The sequence below is a fragment of the Cheilinus undulatus genome, linkage group 22 (genome assembly GCF_018320785.1).
Source record: "Cheilinus undulatus linkage group 22, ASM1832078v1, whole genome shotgun sequence".
In the NCBI taxonomy this organism is placed as follows: Eukaryota; Metazoa; Chordata; class Actinopteri; order Labriformes; family Labridae; genus Cheilinus; species Cheilinus undulatus.
The window spans coordinates 30,026,296-30,050,653 of record NC_054886.1 but is presented as its reverse complement, the minus strand read 5'-3'; the positions used below and the strand labels follow the sequence as shown (position 1 = coordinate 30,050,653).

The 24,358-nt window shown below is 39.0% G+C and overlaps 1 protein-coding gene across 1 annotated transcript in view; it reads left to right on the top strand.

Moving 5' to 3' along the window:
• Positions 1–6,107: 6,107 nt before the first annotated feature.
• The window catches only part of dysf (dysferlin, limb girdle muscular dystrophy 2B (autosomal recessive)), a 135,395-nt gene continuing 117,144 nt past the window's right edge, over positions 6,108–24,358 (top strand). The window contains exon 1 of the mRNA XM_041779036.1: positions 6,108–6,371. Coding sequence (XP_041634970.1) covers positions 6,284–6,371 — 88 coding nt within the window. The 5' untranslated portion in view covers positions 6,108–6,283. The remainder of the gene's footprint in view (positions 6,372–24,358) is intronic.

Here is a 24,358-nt window from a genome sequence, read left to right as displayed (position 1 = left end):
CAGAGGAGGAAGTGAACCCATAATTCATTCACAGTAGAACAAAAACAACATGTCACATGTGGAAACTGAAACATTTTATTATTTCATGAAGAATGATGTCAGCTACACATCTCAAAAAAGTATGGACAGGGCAATGTTTACCATTGTGTTATCCCCTCTTTTTTTTTGCATGTTAATGTCTGGAAAGTGAGGAGACCAGTGGAGTTTTGGGAGAGGAATGTTGTCCCATTCTTGTCTGATGTAGGATTCTACCTACTCAGCTGGGCTGGATCTTCTTTGCCAGATTTTAACTTTATGATGTGTCAAATGTTTTCTATTGGTGAAAAGCCTGGACTGCTGTCAGATCAGCCCCTGGGCCTTTCTAGTGTGAAGCCAGGCTGTTGTGATGGATGTGGTTAAGCACTGGTTTGCTGAAATAGTCAAGGCCTTCCCTGAAAGAGACATTGTCTGGGTGGGAGCGTACATTGCTCTAAAACCTCTATCTACTATTTACTATTGATAGTTCCTGTCCAGATGTGTAAGCTGCCCATGCCATAGGCACTAATGTAACCCCAAACCATCACAGATGCAGGCTTTTGCACTGTGCACTGATAACAACCTGGATGGTCTCTCTTCTTATAGTTTGCAGGACACCGCATCTGTGAATTCCAAATCTGATTCATGTGACCACAGAACAGTTTTCCATTTTGCCTCTGTCTATTTTAAATGAGCTTTGGCCAAGAGACAATGCTTTTTTTCCACTTTAACTATCTGCAGAGCTCCCTGAGAGCCCAAGGATCATAAGCAACCAATATTTTGTCCCTTATGCTCAGATTTCTCCAAATTTTGAAATCTTTAATGATATAATGTTGCTGGTGGGATATTCAGTCTTTACAATTTTACTTTGAGTGACATTTTCTGAAACTCCTAAACAATATTTTAATTCATTTTGTCACAGGTTGGTGACCCTCTCCCCATCTTTACTTCTGAGGGGCTCTCCCTCTCTAAAAGGCTCCTTTATTACCCCTTGACCTGTTGCCAGTTAACCTAATTAGTGTGAAAATGCTCCTCCTGCTTTTTCATTGGTACCTTTTGCTTTTCTAGCCGTTCGTTGCCCTGTCCCAACTTTTTTGATATGTGAAATTCAAAATGAGCTATTATTTTTCACGACATGGTAAAATGTCTCAGTTTCAACACCTGCCATGTATTTTATGTTTTATAGTGAAAAAAATTTCATTACATTCTGTATTTGTTTACATTTTTACAAAGCGCCCCAACATTTTTGGAATTTGGGTTGTAGTAACCTTTAAATTCCAACTCAAATCAGCCAGGAAAAAAAATGAACGAAAGACAAATTTGACTCAGTTTTGACTCCATTTTTCAATTATTGATTCACGTGACCACAGAACAGTTTTCCATTTTGCATGTAGATGCAGTTCTCTCTTGTTCTCTGTCAGAGAATTATTCTCATCCTGACCATGGGCGGATCAAGTGGTAGCTGGTAAGTGGGGCCCCCTGAAAATCAGATCTATGACCTGATCTGATGATAATTGTCTGTTACCTCTGTTAGCTATCAACTGGAAGCTGTGATGCAGACTAAGCACATCTTAACCTAAACTGGATCCTTTTTTCTAACTTTAAAATACAAAAGATACAGTTTTTTCAAAGTGCTCAGCCCTTACGATGTTCTGTGTGCAGCCTTACCGGAAATATTAACAGTAACAAACATCATAAGATCAGCATATCAAAGATCATGTACTGCATACGTTCCACATTTGAAACAGCACTCAGATTAAAGAAGTGCACAACAAAATCAAGACCTTGGCCTTATTTAACCATCTCTCTCCCTGACCAACTGCAACTCCTATTCTTAGCATACTTCCCGTAAACCTGCACACACTCTCACTAATTATGTAGATGACATGACTGAAGCCCAGTGGGTCGACCTATAAATAGACGAGCAACAGAAATCCCCTCTGTGTCAGCTCACAGCCTGGCCCTGTCTCTGAATATGTATGACTTAACAAACAACCAAGTCACTTTATCTCCAACATCTATCCCCAACAGCCCAAGAAAAGACAAGAATAAAGAAGCTGCAGTCATGAAACAGTGTAATCTAGCATGTAAGTTTTAAAAGTAGCACTACGCACACTGCTGAAAAGTGAAGCTGTGGAGCATACCCTGTCCTTGTAGGCACAGGAAAGTTCCTGCTTTTCCTGTGCCTGCAAGGAGAGCCTGAGGCAGGGAGCGAAACAGTGAAAACCCCAGAGCAGAGCAGGCATCAGCAACAACAGAATAAGTCAGATATAGCATAAAGGAGGAGCTGGGGTGGAGGAGGGTTGAAAAAGGCAGCTTGCAGAGGGAACTCAAAGCACAGCCAGGTTAGAGTAGGTTTTAACAATTTGTTCTATTACGTCAGTGACATTCATCAATGACAGCACAGAGCGCCATGCCTGTGCAGAAGTCACCAATGTAAACAAACCAAATGGCAACCAAATAATTGGTGCTGTGAGACTGAACCATGAGACAGGGGAAAAGTTTGTGGAGCTCTCACAACATCCCTGTCTTTATGATGTGATTACCACGACTAACCCCTCGTTTCCAAATATGTATGACTATGGAGGTACATCAACAGGAAGTCCATTCATTCCTATGGCAAGTTGGTCTGTCTTATGTATCAGTTTAATCGATTATTCGAATTTCTTTTTTTTAGGACAAATTAATAAATAAAAATCTAGATTTTCCGATTTTCCTTCGTGCTCATCTTTCTCTTCCCCTGGTGCACCCATAGTTTACACCCGCCCCCTCCTTCACCACGGAGACGCAAACACAACGGCACAGCTACCGGCGGAAATCCTGAGTTTTGTCCCACAAGAACTGTATATTTTCATCAGCTGTTTGGACCTGGTTCAGGTTTGCAGCTTCGGACCATGAACACACCACAGCATGCTGCATTTTTTGTTTGAAAGCTGTGGCAACTAAAGGAAGCAGCACAGCAAACGTGTGTCAACTGCTTATTCGAAGACATGCAGCCGAGTGGCGAAAGTTTGTCTCACTACGGAATTGACAAGACCGCTACATCCATCAAACACACACTTAAAGCAGTCAGTAGCACTGAAATCTAGTGGTGGGCACTGGGCAGGAAAACCAGTATCAATACTGTCAATTGTAAAAGTTCTGCCACAGAATGGATTTCTGCATCGCCATCATTGCCCGTTTTTAATGGTTGCATTCAGCTGTAGAGCTCATGCAAGGCATGACGCAACCTCCAGCAGTAAGTTTCTCTCTAGCAGTAAAAACAGCCACGTAACTAACTGAACGTCACTCACTGGTGCTGCTGTATTTAATCTGTAATATAGTAAACAGGTTAAACCTGTGTTTTTCCTCTCTTAGTTTAATGTCTGTAATAAGAGGGACTGTGTTTGCTTTGCAGAGCTTATCTGTCGGTCTGTCTGGGCTTTAACACAAGTTGGGTCGCCTCGGTTTGTTTTTAGCACAGCGCAGCAGTGATTCCGCTTAAACAACAGTTTGCTATGTGTTTAAACTCCTGACTAGCTTGACAAGTCCATGTTCAGTCCTAGAAACAAGCTGTGGCGTTAAACAAGACAGAGATGTATGCTCAGACATGAATTCTGCATGCCATCACAGGTTTCTGCAAGTAATTGCTACCTTCTAACCTTGCAAAGCAGATGGATACGCCTGTTTCCGTGTTTCTCACTGGTAAATCCATCTTGCAAAGCCCCCGTCTGAACCGTTCGGGCCCGGTTAGAAAGTGACAGGACCAATCAGCGACAAGGGGCAGTACTTTCAGGCATGGCAGAGCCGTGACGTAAACAAGCAGCAGCGAGAGCTGGTGCAGTTATGGGGGAAGAGATTAGCGTGGATGCTGCTAAAGCGCCAGTTTTATCAGAATTCGACCACATTTCTTGGTTAAAAGAAGAACAAAGAACAGCAGTGAGTTGTTTTCTTTTCAAAAGCTACAAAAGTCGAGTTCTTACATGTCTGTAGTCGCCATGTTTTGCGTTATTCCTCACTAGCTGCGCACATGCAGCTCGATAGCTGCTACGTCACGTGTTGTGTTGCTCTGATTGGCGCGTAGAGATGTGACAGACAGAACGTTCATCCAATCACAGTCAGAGTTTTTTTCAAAGCCTCTGCCTTTTCTCAAACGTTTCCTACTGAAGCTTTCGCAGATGGATGTGTGAAACACATCCATCTGGCATGTCAGGTTAGCTGCCTTCTGTATTGATGTAAACTCTCCTTGCAGTAAAAAGGTGCATTTTTTAGACCAAATTACAGCTTGCTCTCACCCAAGAGGAAAATACAGTAGCTATTTGTTACATTTAATTAATAGAATAAAATAAAATATGCTTTTACTTTTCTTGGTCATTTGTGTTTTTTAAACAAGGATGAGAAAAAATCCTTTCAAATCGTAAATCGAATTTTTTTTAAAGAAAATCGGGGATTAGATTTTTAGGCCATATTGCCCAGGCCTAATGTGAGGTTCCGACCCGTCTGCCTCCCCACCGTAATATTTTCGCACGTTGAGAAATTGAACTTTTGCAGATTTCAGAGAGACTGTATTGCAGTGTGCTAGCTGACCAAGCTGCTAACTAGCTAACAGGCTATGATGACTCATGTTTTTCAGCTTGACATGATGTGCAGTCAGATTAAAATCTTTGATATGAAATATATCAGGATTTATCAGTTGATACGAAGTGCTGTAAGACTGTTTTGGTGGTATCAAATGTATTTCAACATTTAAGGTGGAAGGGATAGGTAGAAAAAAAATGGCGTTTTAACACATAAACGACCATTTGAATGGCTAAACAAGTTAGCTTTTTCTCTTATTATATATCCATATATATAAAATGTACACTGCTTTCCTGGTTGGCCAATTTTTTGCAATCATTTCTTGATATGCGATATTAGTCCTGTTTCATATCTTCAAGTCGAGTAAACACATAATCCAAGCAGCTTAATGGCGAATAACTGGACAATATTATCCTCTACCCAGTGGCTACCGCTAGTTTTCAGCTTTGTATTTATCTGTAAAAAAAGTGCAGTTCCTTGTGTTGGACCCTAGGGGGCATTGTCAGTATATTTACGAATATGTGGAGATCAGTACACATGTGGAAACAAGGAGGAGAAAGAAAACGTGAGAATAGGCAGATGTACCTCAGCAACCTGGTGAGTAACTGCCATTAGCATTAGCATCAAGCTAGCATATAATTACTCCTAACTTTGGGTTGACAAATACAGTTCAGTCAGGACTACTTTGTCAACAAACATACATTATTTAAGATTATGAATTTTCTCTTTTTAGCAGTTTTTAATTTGCTGCCATTATTGTTATCTATATTTAGCGGTGTGGTTGCTATGGGAAACTCCTTCCCTTCCGTAAGCCGATGTGAAAAGCAGGAAGCAGGAACAGCCACATTCCTGCTTTTCCTGCACGTGCGAGGAAAGCCCGAGGTGGGGAGAGAAGATGCAAAAAACCTAGAGCAGAGCAGGCATCAGTGATAACAGAATAAGTCAGATGTAGCATAAAGGAGGAGCTGGGGTGGAGGAGGGTTAGAGCCAGGCTAGGGCAGTTTAAAAATGGCAGCAACAGTGCAATAGGGTGAATTAGCTGGAACAAAGTGACCATCATAACAGATAAAAAACTGTTTTGTCTGACCTCGGATTTACTCATATGTCCTCTTCTGTGATTCGGCATCCTTCGCTGTGACGCGTTAATTCCTGTTTTCCAGTGGAATGACTTAAGCTATGCCACTACAACTTCTTGTTTTGTGGCGTTTCTTTCTCTGTGTCAGGCTGATTTTAGGACAGACTCCTGACCTTTAGCAATCCGTGTGGTGTGTATGTGACCTTCTGACACGTGTTGGTTTCAGTTGGCAGAGTCTGGCGTGCTGATTGTGTTCAGGCATGTGCGCTCTGAAAATACAGTCCTTTGTGCATGTGTGGGAGCGTGAATCTACGTCCTGGCCCTTTAAGCTGGCTGTGATTGAAAGGACAGTGTGTTTGTGAGAGTGTCTATGCATGAGTCAGCTAGTGCACCATGCTAGCTCTGTGTATGTTAGAGAGAGAGGGAGGGTAGGGGGGAATGAGACAGCTGAGAGCTGCAGCTCTAACACTCAGTGCCTACTCGTCCTCAGTGTCTCTCGTCCACCTTTACCTCTCTCTTTTCGCTTTTTCCTACTTTTATGGATATCATCAGACTTTAAGGACGTTTTCTGGATGACCTGACGCCCATATATGGACATCTTTGTGGTCTTTGGTGGGATTTGACAGTGTCTGAGCCATGCTGCGTGTGTTTATTCTGTGTGCAGAGCGTCTGCAAACGCCGGACGATGATGTCAGCGACTCCTACTGCTCCGTCACCTATGAAGGTAGGGATGGTGTGACAGAGTGTTAATGCATGTGCGAGTTTGTTGTAGGAGGAGAGAGGCAAAGAAAAAGGTAAGCAGAAAGAGAGACCAGCAAATAAAGTTCATGTACAAAGACACACTAAGATTCAGCTCCTCTCTTTAACAGCTGAGGTTATTATTGGAAAAGGAGCCTCCAGCAGTCTTGTTGCATGGCTAACTGTCTGTCTGGGGTGGGGCAGAGAGAGAGAGAGAGAGGTGATGATGGAGAGGCAGACAGAGGGGGATAGAGTTTCAGTGGGAACCAATGATCACAGACTGAGCCACTCAGTTTCTTTTGGCCAATGTTGTTTTAATTTAATTTAATTTAATTTAATCTAATTTAATTTAATTTAATTTAATTTAATTTAATTTAATTTAATTTAATCTAATTTAATTTAATTTAATTTAATTTAATTCACATCTTTATCCCTAATTTTATTTCATTATTTTTTGTATTGTTTGTTATTTCTTCTTATCTAAAGATTTGTTTTATGTTTCAAATCAATTTATAATGTTTGCTCGAAATAATGTTTTATTATATTTTTATATTTCATTTTACATTTAAATGTAGTATTTCATGTATTTTCTTTCTACTTTATAAAATATATTTTTGTTTAATTTAATAGCCCTCATCTATATTATTCTTAATTTTGTATTTTTTTTATAAATGTATTTAAATAATGAATTTTATTCACCACAATTTATTTATGTCCATTTAATTTAACTTTTCTTAAAAGTTTTTTTTTTTTTGTATATCACCCATTAGTATTCTACTTTTAAGTATCATTTTTAATTTCATTTGTTTATTTAGCCATTGTTTTTGTTCATATTCTATTTCACTACTATTAATAATAATTATAATAGAAAAAAAAAATGTTATTATTATTACTGTTGTCTTTTCTTTGTTGTTATTATAACAACTTCTTTTTGGAGATATTTGGTGTTTTGTTTTATGACCTGGGCCATTTGTTCTTCTTTTTTTATTTTTTTGTTTGTTTTCACTTTTTTTTTTTTACCTTGCATAATTTAAATAATCTTATTTTATTCTTTGTTTTTTTATTTTTAAAGGTATGATTTTTTTGTATCTATTATTGTTTATTGTTTTTTTCTGTTGAGTTTTATTATTTCATTTTATGTATTTATTGTATGATTATTTGTATGTTCACAATTGTATGTTTAATTTATTTTTTTTCCATCTTTTTGGGCTTTTTTTTTTGGACTTCTTTGTTTTCTTTCATACTTTTTAATGTTATTGTTTTATTGTATATTTTTTATCATTTATTTTTTATTATCTTACTCCATTTTGTTCTTATTCATTTTATTTTGTAGTTCGTCTTTGTTAATATTCGTGTCCCTCAAACATGCCAGCATGGAAGTAAAAAAAAAAGGGCAAATAGATTACTCTTGGTGCCAAACCTCCAATCTTGGATTCCTTTTGCAGTCATAATTTTAAAAAAAATCTTGAAGTTGTCAGTTGCCACCAAAAACTTCAGATATTCACGTTTTTTTTTTTTTTTTTTTAGCAGTAATAGCAATAGTAATAGCAATAGCAATAGCAATAGTAATAGCAATAGTAATAGTAATAGTAATAGTAATAGTAAGGATTTACTGTTTATAAAAAATGGCCCGGTAACCTCCTGACACTAATCTCACCACCAGATTTGCCTTCCGGTCACCACCAGAGTCGTTTCATTCCTTCAGAGCCCCTCTTCATTGTTGCCATATATTTGTCATGGTGTAGCTTTCAGATAGAACTGATGGGACGATAAATAACCAAAAAGCCCCTGGGACCCCCTTTAGGGAAAACTGTGCAACACTAAAGGTAAAGCTGCAGTATACAGAATCAGAGATTAAGGAATGATGAGCATTGGTGTGTGCACTATAAACAGCAGAGTTGTGTCATAAACTCATGACACCTCGTCTGTTTCTCTGCACAACAGTTTCCCTGTGTAATCCAGAGCCGAGCCTGCAGGGTCGACTCAGACGCACAAATGTTGCACATGTGACCAAGGCTGATAATTTGGGTTAAATGAAGTTCTGATACTCACTAAAGACAAATACATATTCTGTAAATATAAATCTGCTTCCTCTCTGACTTTTATTGTGATTGTACTCGGTTAAACATCGTGGCTCCATGTGAGAATCTATCTGCAGGATTTGCCAGTCTCTTCTCTCTGATGATATCTGATCTTTAATCCATTTTAACTCTGCTGCTGCTCTGAAAATCTGCTGCATCATTTCTTCTATTTAGACTTCATTGAACTTGATGATAAAGCCTATCTCTCCAACAAGATAACACGGAAAAATCAAATATCGAGAGAATGAACTGTTTCTAAACATTAAAGCCGCCATTTCTCTCAGAGATAATGAGAATTAATGCGTCTGCTTAAGCTTATCAGAGACATTAATTTGTACTGATGACTGCAGTTTATTTCTGTGGTTCCTGCTTGGACTTCCTTTGTTGTTGGACTCCTTGTGTCCTGGACTCAGAATAAACTTTGAGGTCTGCATCCGGGTCTGGATCTCTTATCTTGGTAGCAGCTTTAATCTATCAGAAAGGATGGCAGATTGGATGTTACACTCACGCCTACGGGCAATTTAGAGTCACTATAGGTATGTTTTTTGACGATAGGTTGCCTGATTTGTAACACTAAAGTGAGTGCATTGACCAGTTTTTCCCCAGTTTTACTGAACCACAGAAAAACCTCCATTTCATGTGGACAGGGCCTGAAAGATCATTACCAAGGATTAGCTGCAGCTGGGACAGCTAACGAGCTGCAGCCTTGATTACCCATGAGCCACTGCAACTGAATTAGTTAACGTTTCACTCCAGCAGAATTTCATCTGTGATTTTACTCCAACTCTGGTGATGACTGGTAACAAAGGCACTCATAAAAGAGTAAATTTGACTGTTTTTGAGTAAAATATTTGTAATTCTGGAAAAATAACTCCCCAGATATTCCTGTGTATTTCTGACTCCGCCCACAGTCCTCCACTCTGAATAAAAGCTAAAATAAAATCTATTGAAGTCACTGTTCCAACCTCTGGATTTATCATTCTTTTTTTTTTATCACAAGGTGTTCATAAAGTTGCTCTACATGTTCTGAGATTCCCTGTTTTTACTCAGTGATGCTGTCGGGAGAACCAAAGTAACATTTCATGTGCTCCTTCAGATAGCATCCTTTATTCTGCAGCACGAGTGCTGTTTCACTGAAGACAAGATTTAAACGTATATTTTTAACTGGACCAAATGTAGACTCAAAGCTCCACATGAGCTGCATAATCAGCATGAAGTATGTTTATGAGCAGCTGCCTGCTTTAACATAGACATGCTGGTGAGCGCAGATAATTGGTTAAAAAGCCTGAAGCACAGATGAGACTCAGACTTAATCCTTAAAGAAATCAATTTCCTTCAAATGCATGACTTAGTGTGGCATGGTGTTCAAACTCACTGAACTTTTAAAGTTAAGTCAACATCACAGGGTGTGTTCCTGTACACACGAGGCTATCGGCCATAAAATACTATTCATAGAGCTTTGATTTTATGCAGGGAAACATCCATAAAAAGCAGAATTAATGCGTGTTTTTAATCAAGTATGCAGTGTTTTTATTATTACTCCATGTTAGGGATCACTGAGGCTGGAGGTGTTGTTTTTGGGTTGTCCATGTGTCCGTCCAGGTCAGTCTTAATTATCTCCAGAACGCTCTGATAGATTTTTTGCCTTTTTTTTTTTTTTTTTTTTTGCTAATTTGGTAAAGGTAAGGCAGAGATGGATAGAGCTGTGAAAATCTAAGCTAAAGCCAGTTTATTTACAGATTTGTAATGTTTATTAAAACTGAAAGAACCACTTGGCTGTGAGGTTTTCTCTGTTAATTTCAGACACCTCACTACATAGTAGACAGAGTGCTTAATGCCTTAAAATCTGTCTGCAGGTGGCGCTGTTTCACTGCGCTCACTACATCTATTGAACTCTGTACCCTGAACAACATTACAGCCCATTCCATCATGTTCAGTCTGCATTTTTAAATCCATGTTTTACATAAATCATGATCAGTGAAATGCCTATGAAAGTTCTTGAATGAATGATAAGTCACTAACGGTAGTTTTTCAGTTTGATTGGCTTTAAATTTAAATCTTTTACTTTAATAATTGGAATTTTCGGTGTTAATATGCTTTGCAATTTTTTTGGCAGTGTTTTGGAAGTTTGGGAAAGTTTTTGAAATATTACGGAAATTTTATTGGAAATTCTTTGGGGGGCATATGCTTTGTGATTCTTTGGCCTTGTCATGAAAGTTTGGGATTTTTTTTTGATATTACAACAATTTGATTGGAATTTTTTTTTGGGGGGGGTATTAGGCGTTGCAATTTTTTTGGTGCTGTCATGGGAATATTATTGGGAATAGGGTAAGTTAAATTAAGTTGCTGTTAAGGGAATTTTCTGACATGTTCATGGAATTTTGGGTACCATGTTTTAAATCATATGGAATTTGACAAAAAAATAAGGGGGAAATTTGCTTTGCATTTTTAAGTTTTTTTTTTTTTTTTTTTTTTTTTAATCATAAGTTGTTTACAAGGAAATTTGGGAGATTTTTATTGTAATATTAAGGCTTTAACATTAAGTTTCACTGATTTGAGGAGTACCTGGATCAATTTTATGACACATTTTATGAGATGCTTAAAAATATGTTTAGGAATATGTACAGAAATTTTGAGGTACAGTGCTTAACAAATTTATTAGACCACCTGTCATATTTGTCTCAAAGACCATCCAGCATCATGAAGTGCTTTAATGTGGACTCTTCATTTTCAGTGAGCTCTCCACGTTTTACCATTTTGCACAGGAATGAGGAATTTCAAACTGAATTCCCCCAAATTTGAGCCGGCTCACTGGGCTTCTCTGAGAAGTCAGAAATGAATCAAGCATAACATTCAACCACTAAAACTCATTTTTCTGTTCAGGAATGCGAGTAAATAACACAGTTTGACATATTAATCAAGAAATATTAATGTGCTTTACATTTTTTTCAGTTTTTTTTTGTAAATCAGTAAATTTGAAAATTCATGGATAACAATAATTATTATATTTTAGCATCAAAACTATCATTTGGGTTAAAGAGCTTCTACATATTGTTGTATTAACCATTGCAGAAACATAAAAAATGATTTTGGTAATTACCAATGCTGTTAATTTAGGGCAGCTGTGGCATAAACCTTACTTTGGTTAGGGTTAGGGTGGTCTAATAAATGTTTTAAGCACTGTAATTTCTTAAAAATTTTCAGAAATTTGTTTACATTTTGGATGGGAAAATTTAAAATAAATTCAGAAGTTTAAATGTAAATTATGTTGATGCTTGGCCTTAAAAGTCCTCGTGGTCGCCATCAAAATGACTTTACAGTCCCTCCCTCCATGACAGACACCATTTCTGACTGAAGACCACCAAAAACTGACCGACTGGTCAACGCAGAGCCGAACATGTACTCTTAAACCGATCCAGGTCTGTTTTTCAGGAGAATTGTGGACAATAAAAAACATAGTTATATTTTCTCATGTGAATGCAGTATGCTTCACTAGAAATCTGTAAAAACTCCAAACCTAGTCTGCCTTTTGAGGTTTTAGATGACAGACGTGGATGTGGACAGTGCTCTGGTCAAAGATATGAGCAAAGATAGGAACACAACCAGGAGACAAGAGAGGAAAAGGGAACAGGAAGTGCTGAGATTTCCTCTGGATGTGAGGTGTGTGGGTTTTCCCAACATGCTCGGCTGTTGCCCACTTTTCCCAGTGAGTGTCAGGGAGAGTCAGAGAAGACAGAATGTGAAGACGAAAACACTTTGGGGGAAAAGAGCTTTTATTCTGATTCTGTTGGACAAAGCAGGAAAAAACTTTGGCTGATTAGTTTCTTATTTTTCATTTCATGTACGTGAGATTGGTGGATTGTCTTTTGTCAGGCGTGGACTAAAGTTACCAAATTTTATCTTCAGAAGGCCCCAACCTTTTTCAAAGAGAGGATACCTGTTTTGGAATACACCTTTATTCTATCCAGGGCTTTTCTTTGTTGGTTTTTTTTTTTTTTTTTTTTTTTGACATCCAGCCTGCTATTCTCTATCAGTTCAGCTGTTTTTTCTAAGATCTGGTGCTGTGGCACTCTGGTTACTGTCGTTATCAATGTGACCAGCCGTCCCTCCAGCCCTGGATCCCTCTCACCTGGTTGACTCAGTCAGCTCTGATTCCTTCTCTAAGCGTGCTTCTTTAGTGTCGCTGGTTTCACGACTCTGCTGAGGTCTCAACCATGCTGCGTTGCATTCTCCAGCAAGCCAACAACCTGAGACACTCCAACCCCCTGGCTAGTGTCAGCTTCAGAGGTAAGAGGATCGGAGGAGAATCAAGGGATTGGTAGCAACTGCAGTGAGGTAGTCAACTCAACAGGAAGTAGTGTAAAATCTAAAGCATAAGTCCTTGTTGTCATTGTGGATGTTATTGATTGTTGCATGGATAATAAGTTTGGCTGTAGATCAGAAAAGGTGGAGCATCCGTCCCGTTAATTGGACTTGATCCTTAATAGAAATCACCCTTCATACTCACTAAAAGTCAACTAGCATTTTTGTTTTGGGGATACATTTCACATTTTGAGTTTTACATTTTATTTTTCAAACACCCTTCCTGAGTCGAACTGCAAAACATTTTAGGGTACTTCACCCGCAACACTTTCAACAGCTTTTCTCCTTCAGTACATGAAATTCATCAATGAAACCAAAACAGCCGTTTAGTAGAAACACTGTTTGGAGTGACCACAACATTTTGAGGGTTAGGGTTAGGGTTGGGGACTCTGGGTGGTTGAACTCGGTCTATATTTGGTAAGCAGCACAAAACAGTTGAGATACAGCAACAGAACTAAAGCTCACGCTTATCTAATAGTCTTCCATGTAGCAAAAATATTTGTAGCTTTATGCTGTCAGCAGTGCATCTAAGAAAAGCTGAGCCCCTTGGACTTACATGAAAATAAAAGCAAAAATGATCAACACTTTAATTGTTTTTTAATTGTTAAAAAATAAATGATGAAATAGCCTTGAACAGAAATATACTTTCCCAACGACCGTACATTTCTGACAGCCCCTCTCACAGATCATTCATGTGAGACACCACCTCTGTCAGGGGAGAAACACACGCTAAAACTTTCAAAATAAAATTGTATTAAACTCCGGTTTAGGGTAAAGGCAAGGGTCAAGGTAACCGTTGTGCTACCAAAAGTTAAAAGTGGAAAATCTGCCCTCTGAAACCTGATTACATAACATTTAATGAAGTCAAGTAATCAGTCTGCTAACAGGATAAAAAAGCTCATCCTCCATGAAAACTCTTAAATGCAGCAAAAATAGCTTATGTAGCTCCATTAGCTGCGTCACAACTTGGGTAATGTAGCTATGTGGCTAATGTGGCACAAGTTATGCCTACGAAACAACTGCATAAGCTACAAAGCTATGCTATCTACATCTATGCTTGCCAGAGCTCAAGTTGCTAAAGCTAACTTTGCTACATTGCTTATACAGTAATGTTTATTACATAGCTGGCAGAAAAGTCTAAACATGAACATCCAAGCCACAGTGATCAGGGTTAGGGCTGAGCTGGAAGAAAAGAAAAAAAAAAGTCCAAATTATTCATAGCAGTTGGACTGTAATATTTATTTCCTTGCCTTATTATATGGCTAGCATAGTCTTGTTAACTTAAGCTAAAGCTAATGAAGCTTAAGTGAGAAACTGCTCATGTTACTAGGTCTAAAATTGTTCCAAAACTAATTTAATCCCTGATTAGACCTTTGACCTTTATCTCTTCTTTTTTTTTTTTTTTTTTTTTTTTTTTGGATTGTTGCTTAGTCTGTAATTTTTGTAATGTGGTTATTTCATTAATTCATGTGCCAAACTTTGTTTACGACTAAAGTTGAATAAAAATAATTTTAAAAAATTAAAATAAATAAAAAAAATAATAAAGATAAAATACATCATAAAGAAATATAAAAAAAAATAATAATAATAATAAAAAACTGGAAAAACATTGTACACGGAAAATAACAGCACTTGTTTTCTGACAGCATCTCAGATTAACTGTTTATGAGAGTGGCTGTCAGACATGTAGTCGAAAGACACCTTGTAAATTTTTGGTGGCCCCCAAGGGGACCCCAGACCTCAGGTTGGACACCAATCATGCATTTGTTTTTTGTGTATGGTTTTGTGCCGGCAGATGAAATTCATGGCCGATTTGGTTTGGTTACTGACGTACAGTGTTTAACAAATTTATTAGACCACCTGTCATATTTGTCTCAGAGACCATCCAGCATCATGAAGTGCTTTAACGCGGACTCTTCATTTTCAGTGAACTCTCCACGTTTTACCATTTTGAACAGGAATGAGGAATTTCAAACTGAATTCACCCAAATTTGAGCAGGCTCACTGGGCTTCTCTGAGAAGTCAGAAATGAATCAAGCATAACATTCAACCACTAAAACTCATTTTTCTGTTCAGGAATACAAGTATCAACTATAATTTGACATATTAATCAAGAAATATTAATGTGCTTTACTATTTTTTCAGTTTTTTTGTAAATCAGTACATTTGAAAATTCATGGATAACAATAATAATTATATTTTTTCATTAAAAATATCATTTGGGTTAAAGAGCTTCTACATATTGGTGTATTAACCATTGCAGAAACATAAAAAATGATTTTGGTAATTACCAATGCTGTTAATTTAGGGCAGCTGTAGCGTAGTGTAACTGTGTAGTGTCACAGTTCTTAAACTCACTCGTATTTTATGCGCTAATTTCACCTTTTCTACGCTGGAGCTTCCATCCTGTACTTCTATCCTGTTGGTAATGTCTCATTTTATGTACAAAACCATTGTAGTTCAATGTTTAAAGAGCACAAAACGCCTCTACATCTGCTGTTTTGTTGCCGCCCTCACATCACTCTTTCAGCGATAATACTAATAGCTCAACTCTGGGAAACTGGTTTCCCTCACTTGCCAATCAAAATCAAGGAGGGCCGGGACTTATAACACCAGCTTTGTTGACTACAATGATGGGGAAAAGGCTAATCGGACTTCTCTTTTCAGGTTACCATTTCCAGGTCCAGAGCTATTTCTAATACCAGGAAATGATTCTTTTACATTGTTTTCATGTTGTCTTGGCGAAATTTCCTTGAATAAAGGAAACTATTAAGAAGACAGAACAATTCATAACAGCTGTTATGGCCACTACAGAGAAAAGTAGATGTCAAGTTCACTCAGGAACACTTTGTCATGATTTACAATTATAAATATTTCACTTTGGTAGCAGTTATTAATTTGCATTTATCTCCATTATTTATATTTCGAGTCGTGGCTCTTCTGGAATCACCCAGCCCTTTCAGGAGCCTACATGGATATCACATGTTCCAGCCTTTCCTGTGTGTAAGGACAGCCTGAGGCAGGCAGAGAAGCATCACTGACAACAGAATTTCACTAATCAACAGAAGCAAAAACAGGAGGAGCTGGGGTGGAGGAGGGTCATAAGGAGCGGCTTGTGGGGGAAGCAGCAAAGCTTAGCCAGGCTAGGGTAGTTTGGATGTGGAAGCATAAGTGTGATTAGCCAATAGCGTGCCTAGAGGGAATCAGCTGGGGGTCAGCTGATGAGGGCTTGGAGGGATCAGCTGATCTCAATTATATGGCAGCGCTTGACTCCATGGGCTGTCCGATTTTTGTACCTTAGCTACAATGAACATTAGTAAACCCACTCTTAGAGTGAGGTTAATGCTGCTGCCAGCTTAATAGATAGCTGCTAATAGACACAGGCCCTTAACTGAGGGAATTTAAGTATGTCAGGTTTGTATGGCACAAATGTGAAGGGGTGGATTGTTGACTGCCATCAGTTGGGATGTTAATTTTGGGGAATACTTCTGTTGTTGTTGCTGTAAGATAGTTGGTGGACATGATGCACTTTGAGCACTGGACACTTCAAATGAATGGTCTAATTGCAAGACCTTCTATCTGAAAGTTGTAGCCTCCTAGAGCACTAAGAAACAGGTCTACTGTAGATTCATATGCAAGAGGTTAGGGGCACTTTTGCAGTCCATCTAAGAAGTCAATAAAATCCACATTTAGCCTGAAGAACACAGTGGAAGTAGTCAGCATGTCTCTGGTTGTCTTTTTTGCTGTTCTGTTGACTTTTGCTCTCTTTTTCAGGTTTTCCTTTGACTAGTTTTTCTTTAAAGCCTGAGACAGGAGATGTCTCGTGTTACTAGTCAGTGATCAACGTCTAATACCTACAGTTAGTTGGAAGTTACTTTGAGGTGAACGTACCAAATAAAGAGAGGTGAAGGTGACTTGGCTACCTGGTCTGCTTTTCCATCCGTTTGTTTTTGTTGTTCTTGTCATGAGTCGGTGTCCGCCTTCTTAATGAGGTGAGCTCTGCTGTTAACTTCCTGCCTTTGTCCTAACTCTGTTTCCTGGTGCCATCACACACATGCTTCAACTCCTATTGGAACAGGAGGCACAAATCAAACTGAATGGAAAGATCTCAGACACTATCTAATTTTTAATACTTTTATATGAAATGTTGAGGCTGCTGAAGATGGCTTAGTTTAATTCTTACTGTAATAAATCAAATAGGGAAGAATCAAATCAAGTGTTTCTGAGTTTAACAAGCAAATAAAAAGGAAGAGAGAGGATAGAGGGTTCCATTCATGCCATAAAATAGAAATCGTGCCCATTTTTAGAAAACACAGATGAGAATTAAAAGTCAGGAAGCTGCAAAGAAAAAAGACAGGCAGTCTGGTTAGTAGAATTTAGGCCTGTTTGTCAACTTTCTGCACAAAATTTTTAAAAGCCTTGTTTGTGGTATTACCTGATCCATTCATCAACACAGCCGTGGAGGCAATTTAAGGGAAAGGGTTGTCTGGTCAGTGGACGAGTCACTTGCAATTGCAGGGGATTGAACCAAAGGCCTTCCGGTTGCCAGACGACAAACTCTACCCACTGTGCAACATTGACCCCAAAGACAGCATGTGCTATCAGGCCCTCTCTTGATGTAAATCACTAATATCAACATTTGCATGTTTAATCACTAGCATTGGTGCACCAGATTGCGCCATATAACCATTGCATGGATTGCATGGACATTTGTCTGGTAAACCTCGCATACAAAGCACTAGGGAAAGTCAGGACTTTTCAAAATATTCTCGGGAGGTGATTGGACGAATGTTCTGTTGGTTATATCAGAGGAACATGACAAAATGAGGTAGCAGACATGCGTAGCTTAACCTGAGCTAGCCCTGCTGTAGTATTTGAACGGCGGAGCTTATTTGTGGTTAAAATTCACGCCGAAATCTAACATTCAAAAACATTTCTGCTAAGGATAGTGTGGCTTTTTGCTCTTGAACGAAAGAAATGTGGATAAAGTTTGATTAAACTGCTGCTTCTCTACAGCTACATCCAAGCTAATGTCTACTGGCTAACAATACAAGTCAGTCTCACAAAGAAAGATCGCAAACTCAGCCGAAGCTCTTCCAACATAAACTTTCAGTGAGCCTTTTGGCTCTTGTTTTAATGAAGAAATGTGGCCCAGGTCTGATGAACTCAAGCTACATCTGAGCTAACTGCTCCACCAGCAGCTATACAGACTTAGGCAACCTCATGCTGAAGCAGGTCAGCAGAAAAGCAAAATAATCTAAAAGTGATGCTATGGCTACATCCAAGCGATGCGACTGGCGGCAGCCATTGCTAATAGCTCACTGTACAACTAAACCACGCCCATAGCTACCACCTTGTTCTCCTTAAATGATACTAGCTGGGTTTCCAATTTAGTTTTTCACAAAATAAAAGCGATATTTTTAAAATTTTGACCAAGTAAAATTGCGCTTTGAATGCGTTGCCATTGAAGGCAGTTTTGGGCATGAGCCGTGCAATTCTCGTAAATCTCATCTTGCGTGAATCCGCTGCAAGGACGCTCAAAACCTGTTGTGTGTTAGTATGGTTATGGTTATATCCACAGAGACTGCCTTGATAGTTTTGAACGGAAGAGGAAAGCAACGGATGATAGTTCAGAGGCAAAGTCCGTATGTATGGCAAAAGCCACGTATAAGGACGATGCTAAGAAAATCACCATGTTGTCTCAGAGAGAACTGGTCATGTGACACGTGTGTCATGTCCTGTGGCATGGAAACAGTGTTAACTCATCGAGTGCCAGCCCTTTTATAAAATGGAAAGTGGCATATGCCAGCGTTTCTGGCTATTTTGAGTCATCTTTCAAGACCTACAGAATATTTTGTACCATGACTCTGAAAACACCAAATAACTCAAATGAAAGAAGAAAGTCTCTATTTCATCATAGAAAAAAATGTTTGTTTGCAGCTTGTTCCATTCTTGATTTATCTGAAGTTGAACAGAGGCTAGTTTCACCAAGAGACCATTTTTTTCCTAGAAAGCTGAGAAAAATGCATTGATGTGAAAGAGAGTCTGTCAAGCAAAACAATGATTTGAATGTTATAATTTTGCCTTCAATGGCATAAAAGACATCTGAAAGTTGTATTACAAATGTTATTTTATTGTAAAATAATTACAAAATACAGCATAATACAACTGGACAGCCACCACGTGACCCCTGATACCACCACATCTTCTCCTGCTTGCGTGTCCCCTGGCACTGCCTGTAAATTATAGAAGTAATATAGTATAAAATATGTTATATATTATATATATAATCTATAATATAGAATTTTTTTGTTCTTACCCCTTTTTCTGCCAACAGATGGTGTTGTAGAACTGCATGGGGCTTGCTCTCTCTCAAGTCTGAAATCACAGGAGCATGAGTGATGGTTTCATTCGATAAATTTGGCTGAATAATCAGTGGGTTCCTAACGTTAACTTACCTCCATCGCTCTGGGACAGAGAACAAGATCTGCTCCGCTCACTCGTCAGCCATTCCTCAGAGTCTGGGTCAGAAAAGTCCATCTCTGAATTGTCGTCGCTGTATGCATCCAGCTGGATAGCGGCTGCCTTTTCTCTCCGACGCACGGCGGAGACCTGGCGGCATTCTTTAGCTTCTTAGCCGGCCAAGGAAGATGAATGAACGCGCTGATCGCTGGATTTGCTGTCGGTTTCAGTGAGAAACTGATTTCTAACGCAAAAGTTTAGAGTTTCTTCCAGCGTCCGCTGGCAAAACTGGCCACTTGATCCCTCAGTTTTTTGGGGGGCATTTTGTGCCGATACTGAATATTTTAGAACTTTTAGCTTAGATTACCTCCATCCTGGCGTCTCCACTTCCTGCTCTGATCTCTGCGGCTTTGATCTACCGTCTCTTCTGTGTTCAGACTACATATCCCAGAGGCCCCAAAATTACTCACAGGGACCGTGAGAGTGCCCCCTTGTGCCATCCACTGAAAAAACACTTTGACGTATATACACGTCAATGGCACTCAAGCGTTGGCTTTTAAATGGCGTACATATATATGTCAATGCCACCCAGTGAGTTAAGGGTTATTGAAACGCAGCTACTGATTGGTCAGAACTGTTTTTGGGTTGGCATAAATATTGTGTTTGGACCTTTTCAAAAAGGGTTTGCCTTGCAAGGTTTATTGGTGCTAGCCTCCTGGCTAACAGTTACCCTCTTTTAGAGCTGAAAAGTGTGCTTCCAACTTATTTTTGGGGTTCAAAATTCCCTTTAAAGCTTGTTTCAGTTTCTTCTCTTTTGCTTCCTGGCATCCTGACTGCTGTGCATGAAAGAAATGTTGTCCAATCGCCTCGTCTGCTAATTCAATCAGAGTTAGAAATAATGTTCTTGCAAGCCCTTTACTTTGTCCTTGTCCTGGGCTTATTATAGTTTGGACACACTCAGCTCTCACATTAGTTTCCCGATATATTTGACTAGTCAGATAAAGAACAACCCATGAAATCTTAGGAGACACTGCCGATGACACATCTAAAGTCATTTCTCTAGTCATAGACGGCTGGTCCAGTGGTTTCCAGGATGGAAAAAGATAATCCAGTCCCTGTTCCTGCTAATTGTTGAGATTTCAGCAGAGATTTGGAAACCTCACCCCCAAACTTCTACTCTTCTGCTTTAATGAGAGTTTAACCCTAAGCTCTTGCGTCTAAGCTAGCTGCTCACAGACACACACTAACACACACCACCAGTCTGTGTCTAAAGATAGCCCTCTCTTACGTATTTAACAGCCCTGACGGTCACAGCTCGTTCTATTCTCGGCTCATGACAGAAACGGTGCCAAGCAAAACCAACCAGGAAGTCAACGCTGTGCCACTTCCTGTCTCTGAGATGCTAGCTCAGATTTCAGCTCATGGGAGGTGTACACAGTTTACACACAACGCTCAAAAATAAAGTCGCCTCTTGACCCCTCGGTGGAAGGGTGGAGGTGTTTTTTAAGATTTCTTCCCAGAGCGGAGGTACACTGGAGTGTGTGGGTGTCGGTGTGTAATAAGGCTGGTGTTTGTGTGTGTTCTCACGTCGGGTGATGATTGTGGAGAAAACAGGAAAGAAATCAGACGTTCTCTGGGTGTGTGAGGAGAGAAGGAATGTTGATGTGTGCATTAACAATGAGGGTGAGGATGGTGTGAATCCAAACAAGCAAACAGTTGTGTAACAAATCACAAACACCGAGTTTTAGACAACATTTCTTTGTATTGGTGTTTTTTTTTTTTTTTTGGCTGACTAGTCACTTGTAACCTAAAATAGCAGATAGACTGTTTCACAGATCCATGGGATGAGATATCCCTCTGAGCAACAGGCTATAGGTGTTTACTGGGAAGGGCAGAAACTTTCAAAAACATACTTAGAGATAAACTGGTCGTAGGTTCTGTCTGTTCTCAAATGATGCTGATTGGAATTTGTGGAAAAGCACATTTATTTTTACCAACATCCATTAAATAATGTGTCCCTCTTGTCTTGTCATTAGGCCTAGGCCTAACTTTAACCAGGGTTTAACTGACCTTATGCCTTCTCTCTGATTGTTTTGAATTTTGTGACTATGCTGTCGGTTAAGGATGCATCAATACAGTTTGTCCATGCTTGGATACGTACTTCGGTCACTACAGCAGCAAGAAAAAGTATGTGAACGAACTGTTGATATGATCTAGTTTTCTGCATTAATTGGTCCACAAACATGGTCTGATCTCCATCTAAGTCACAAGCAAGGCCATCCATAAGGGGGATAAAAACAGGCACTTTCCGGGGCCCAGCAATGTGGGGGGGCCCATGGAAGCCAGCAAAATCATGGTCCATTATAAAGTTCATCTGTGATGACCACATTATAAAGTGCATGAATGTAAGGATGCCAGAAAATTAAGTAGGAGAAACAGAGACAAAGTTAAAAGAAAATAATTGTTAAATAGCAAAAAATGGAGAGAAAAGTGGCAAAAAGAGATTTAAAGGTGCAAAAATGGAATACAGAAATTCAACAATGGATGGAAAGTGGTTGAACAGTGGAAAAAAATTATTAAAAATGGCAAAATGGGCCAAAATTGGAATAGATGGGTTAAAGTGACAAAAATGGGCAAAAAGTGGTGAAAGATGTGTTAAAAGTAGCACAAATTGCTAGATAAGGAAGTAAAAATGGGCTGAAAAGAGGGAAAAAATGGGGGGGGAATGGGCTAAGTGTTGTAAAAATGATTAAATGTGGTAAATAAAAGCACCAAAAATTGGCACACATGGGTTAAAGCCTTTTTTCAAGGCTTTACACCATCTCTCTGATACCCACGTAGTAGCTTTACGTGGTTTACAGCTCAAAAAACACCTCATGTTTCTCACACTGGCGTCCTGAAAAACCCTTATTTTAGCCTCCGTCTGAAATGCTTCGTTTTCGCTGCTGTCTCTTTAACATGCTTTAAAAATCGGAAAAGTATATTACCCCTTCTTTAAAGAGGCAAAAAGTTGCTGAAATCACCAGATGAAGTTGTAAAAGGCGTTTAAACAAAGGCAAAATTGAGTTAAATGGGGAAAAATGGGCTAAAGTAGCAAAGAATGGGACAATTTAGTAAAATTTGGCAACAAAAAAGTGATGGATATATGTCAAAAGTAGCAAAAATTGCCAGATAAAAAAGTAAAAATGGAATGAAAGAGGCAAAAAAATAAATAAATAAAAAAATTGTGAAAATGGTCTGAAAGTTGGCTTACATGGGTTAAAGAGGCGGTACGTTGCTGAACTTGCCAGATAACGTTCCAAGGCCAGTTAAAAACAGGCAAAAGTGTAACCTTGCAAAGCAGATGGATACGCCCCTTTCCTTGTTTTTCACCGGAGAATCCATCTTGCAAAGCTCCCGTCTGAACCCGGTTAGGAAGTGACAGGACCAATCAGCAGTACTTTCAGGCGCAGCTGAGTCGTGATGTAAACAAGCAGCAGCAAGAGCTGGTGCAGTTATGGAGGAAGAGATTAGCGTGGATGCTGCTAAAGCGCCAGTTTTATCAGAACTTGACAAAATTTCTTGGTTAAAAGAAGGACAAAGAACAGCAGTGAGTTGTTTTCAAAAACAACAAAAGTCCACTAAGTCCAGTACTTACATGTCTATAGTCGCCATGTTTCACGTTATTCCTCAGTAGCTGCACACGCGCAGCTCGATTGTGGCTACGTCACGTTTCGTTGCTCTGATTGGCCCGTAGAGATGTGAGAGACGGAACGTTCATCCAGTCATACTCCGAGTTTTTTTCAAAGCCTCTGCCTTTTCTCAAATGTTTCCTACTGAAACTTTCGCAGATGGATGTGTGAAACACATCCATCTGACATGTCAGGTTAACAAAAGTGAGTAAAAACTGTAAAAAAAATGGTCTAAAATAACAAAGATGGATTGAATATGGTACAAATGAGCAAAAATGTGACAAAAATTGTGTTAACAGCAGCAAAAAGTGGATAGAGAAGTAACAAGGGGCTGAAAAGAGGCAAAATCGGTAAAAAAAATTGGGAAAAATGGCTGAAAGTAGGGATGCATGGGTTAAAGAGGCAAAAAAGATGCTTAAATTGCCTATAAAGTTGTAAAATGGGGTTAAAAATAGGCAAAAGTGAGTTAAAACTGAAAAAGAATGGGCTAAAACAGCAAAAGTTGCTGATAATACCAGATTAATAGTAAAAAAAGTGGCTGAATAGAAGAAAAAAATGAGTTTAAAGTGGAAAAAAATGGCAAAATTTAAACAGCAGTGAAAATTGTTTAAAAAAAAATGTCAAAAAGCAGCTTCAATTAATTATTTTAATAACCAATATTAGCTTGGCAGACATTTTAGCTGAAAAATGAGGAAACTGTTAGCCAGCATGCTAGCACCAATGCTATCGATACAACACACACATATACTGACATAATCAACAAATCATGTCTGGGGGCCCATTCTCTGGGGTTTTCAGGGGCCCAGCTAATTCTGAGGGTGGTCCTGGTCACTGGTACAGACAAACACAACGTGCTCCTAAAACACAAACAGTTAAAACATTTAAAGTCTTTACTGAACACAGCCATTAGACATTCACAGTGCTGCAGACTGAGAAAGTGAACCCTGGGTTTGATAACTGTTCAAACCTCCTTTGGCAGCAGTAACAACAACCAAACATTTCAGATAGCTCCTGATCAGACCTGCACAACATTCAGGAGGAATTTTGGACCATTCTTCCTGGCAGAGCTGCTTCATCTCAACAATATTCTTAGACTATCTGGTGTGACTGGCTCTCCTGAGATCATTCCACAGCATCTCTGTTGGATTCAGGTCTGGACTCTGACTGGGTCACTCCAAAAGGTGGATTTTCTTTCTGTGAAGCCACACTGTGGCAGATACCTTTCAGGTTTCGGCAGTGGCCATCATTGCTGGTTTAGTCCAGGTGTTATTCCCTGGAAATACAAGTCTTCACAAAGTGGACAATAGTTATTGTCTCTGCTTCCTCTCATCTGGAAAGATCTTAACCTTTTGTTCCACTTTTAGTCTAAAATAAAATAGAAATCACGATAGCCGACC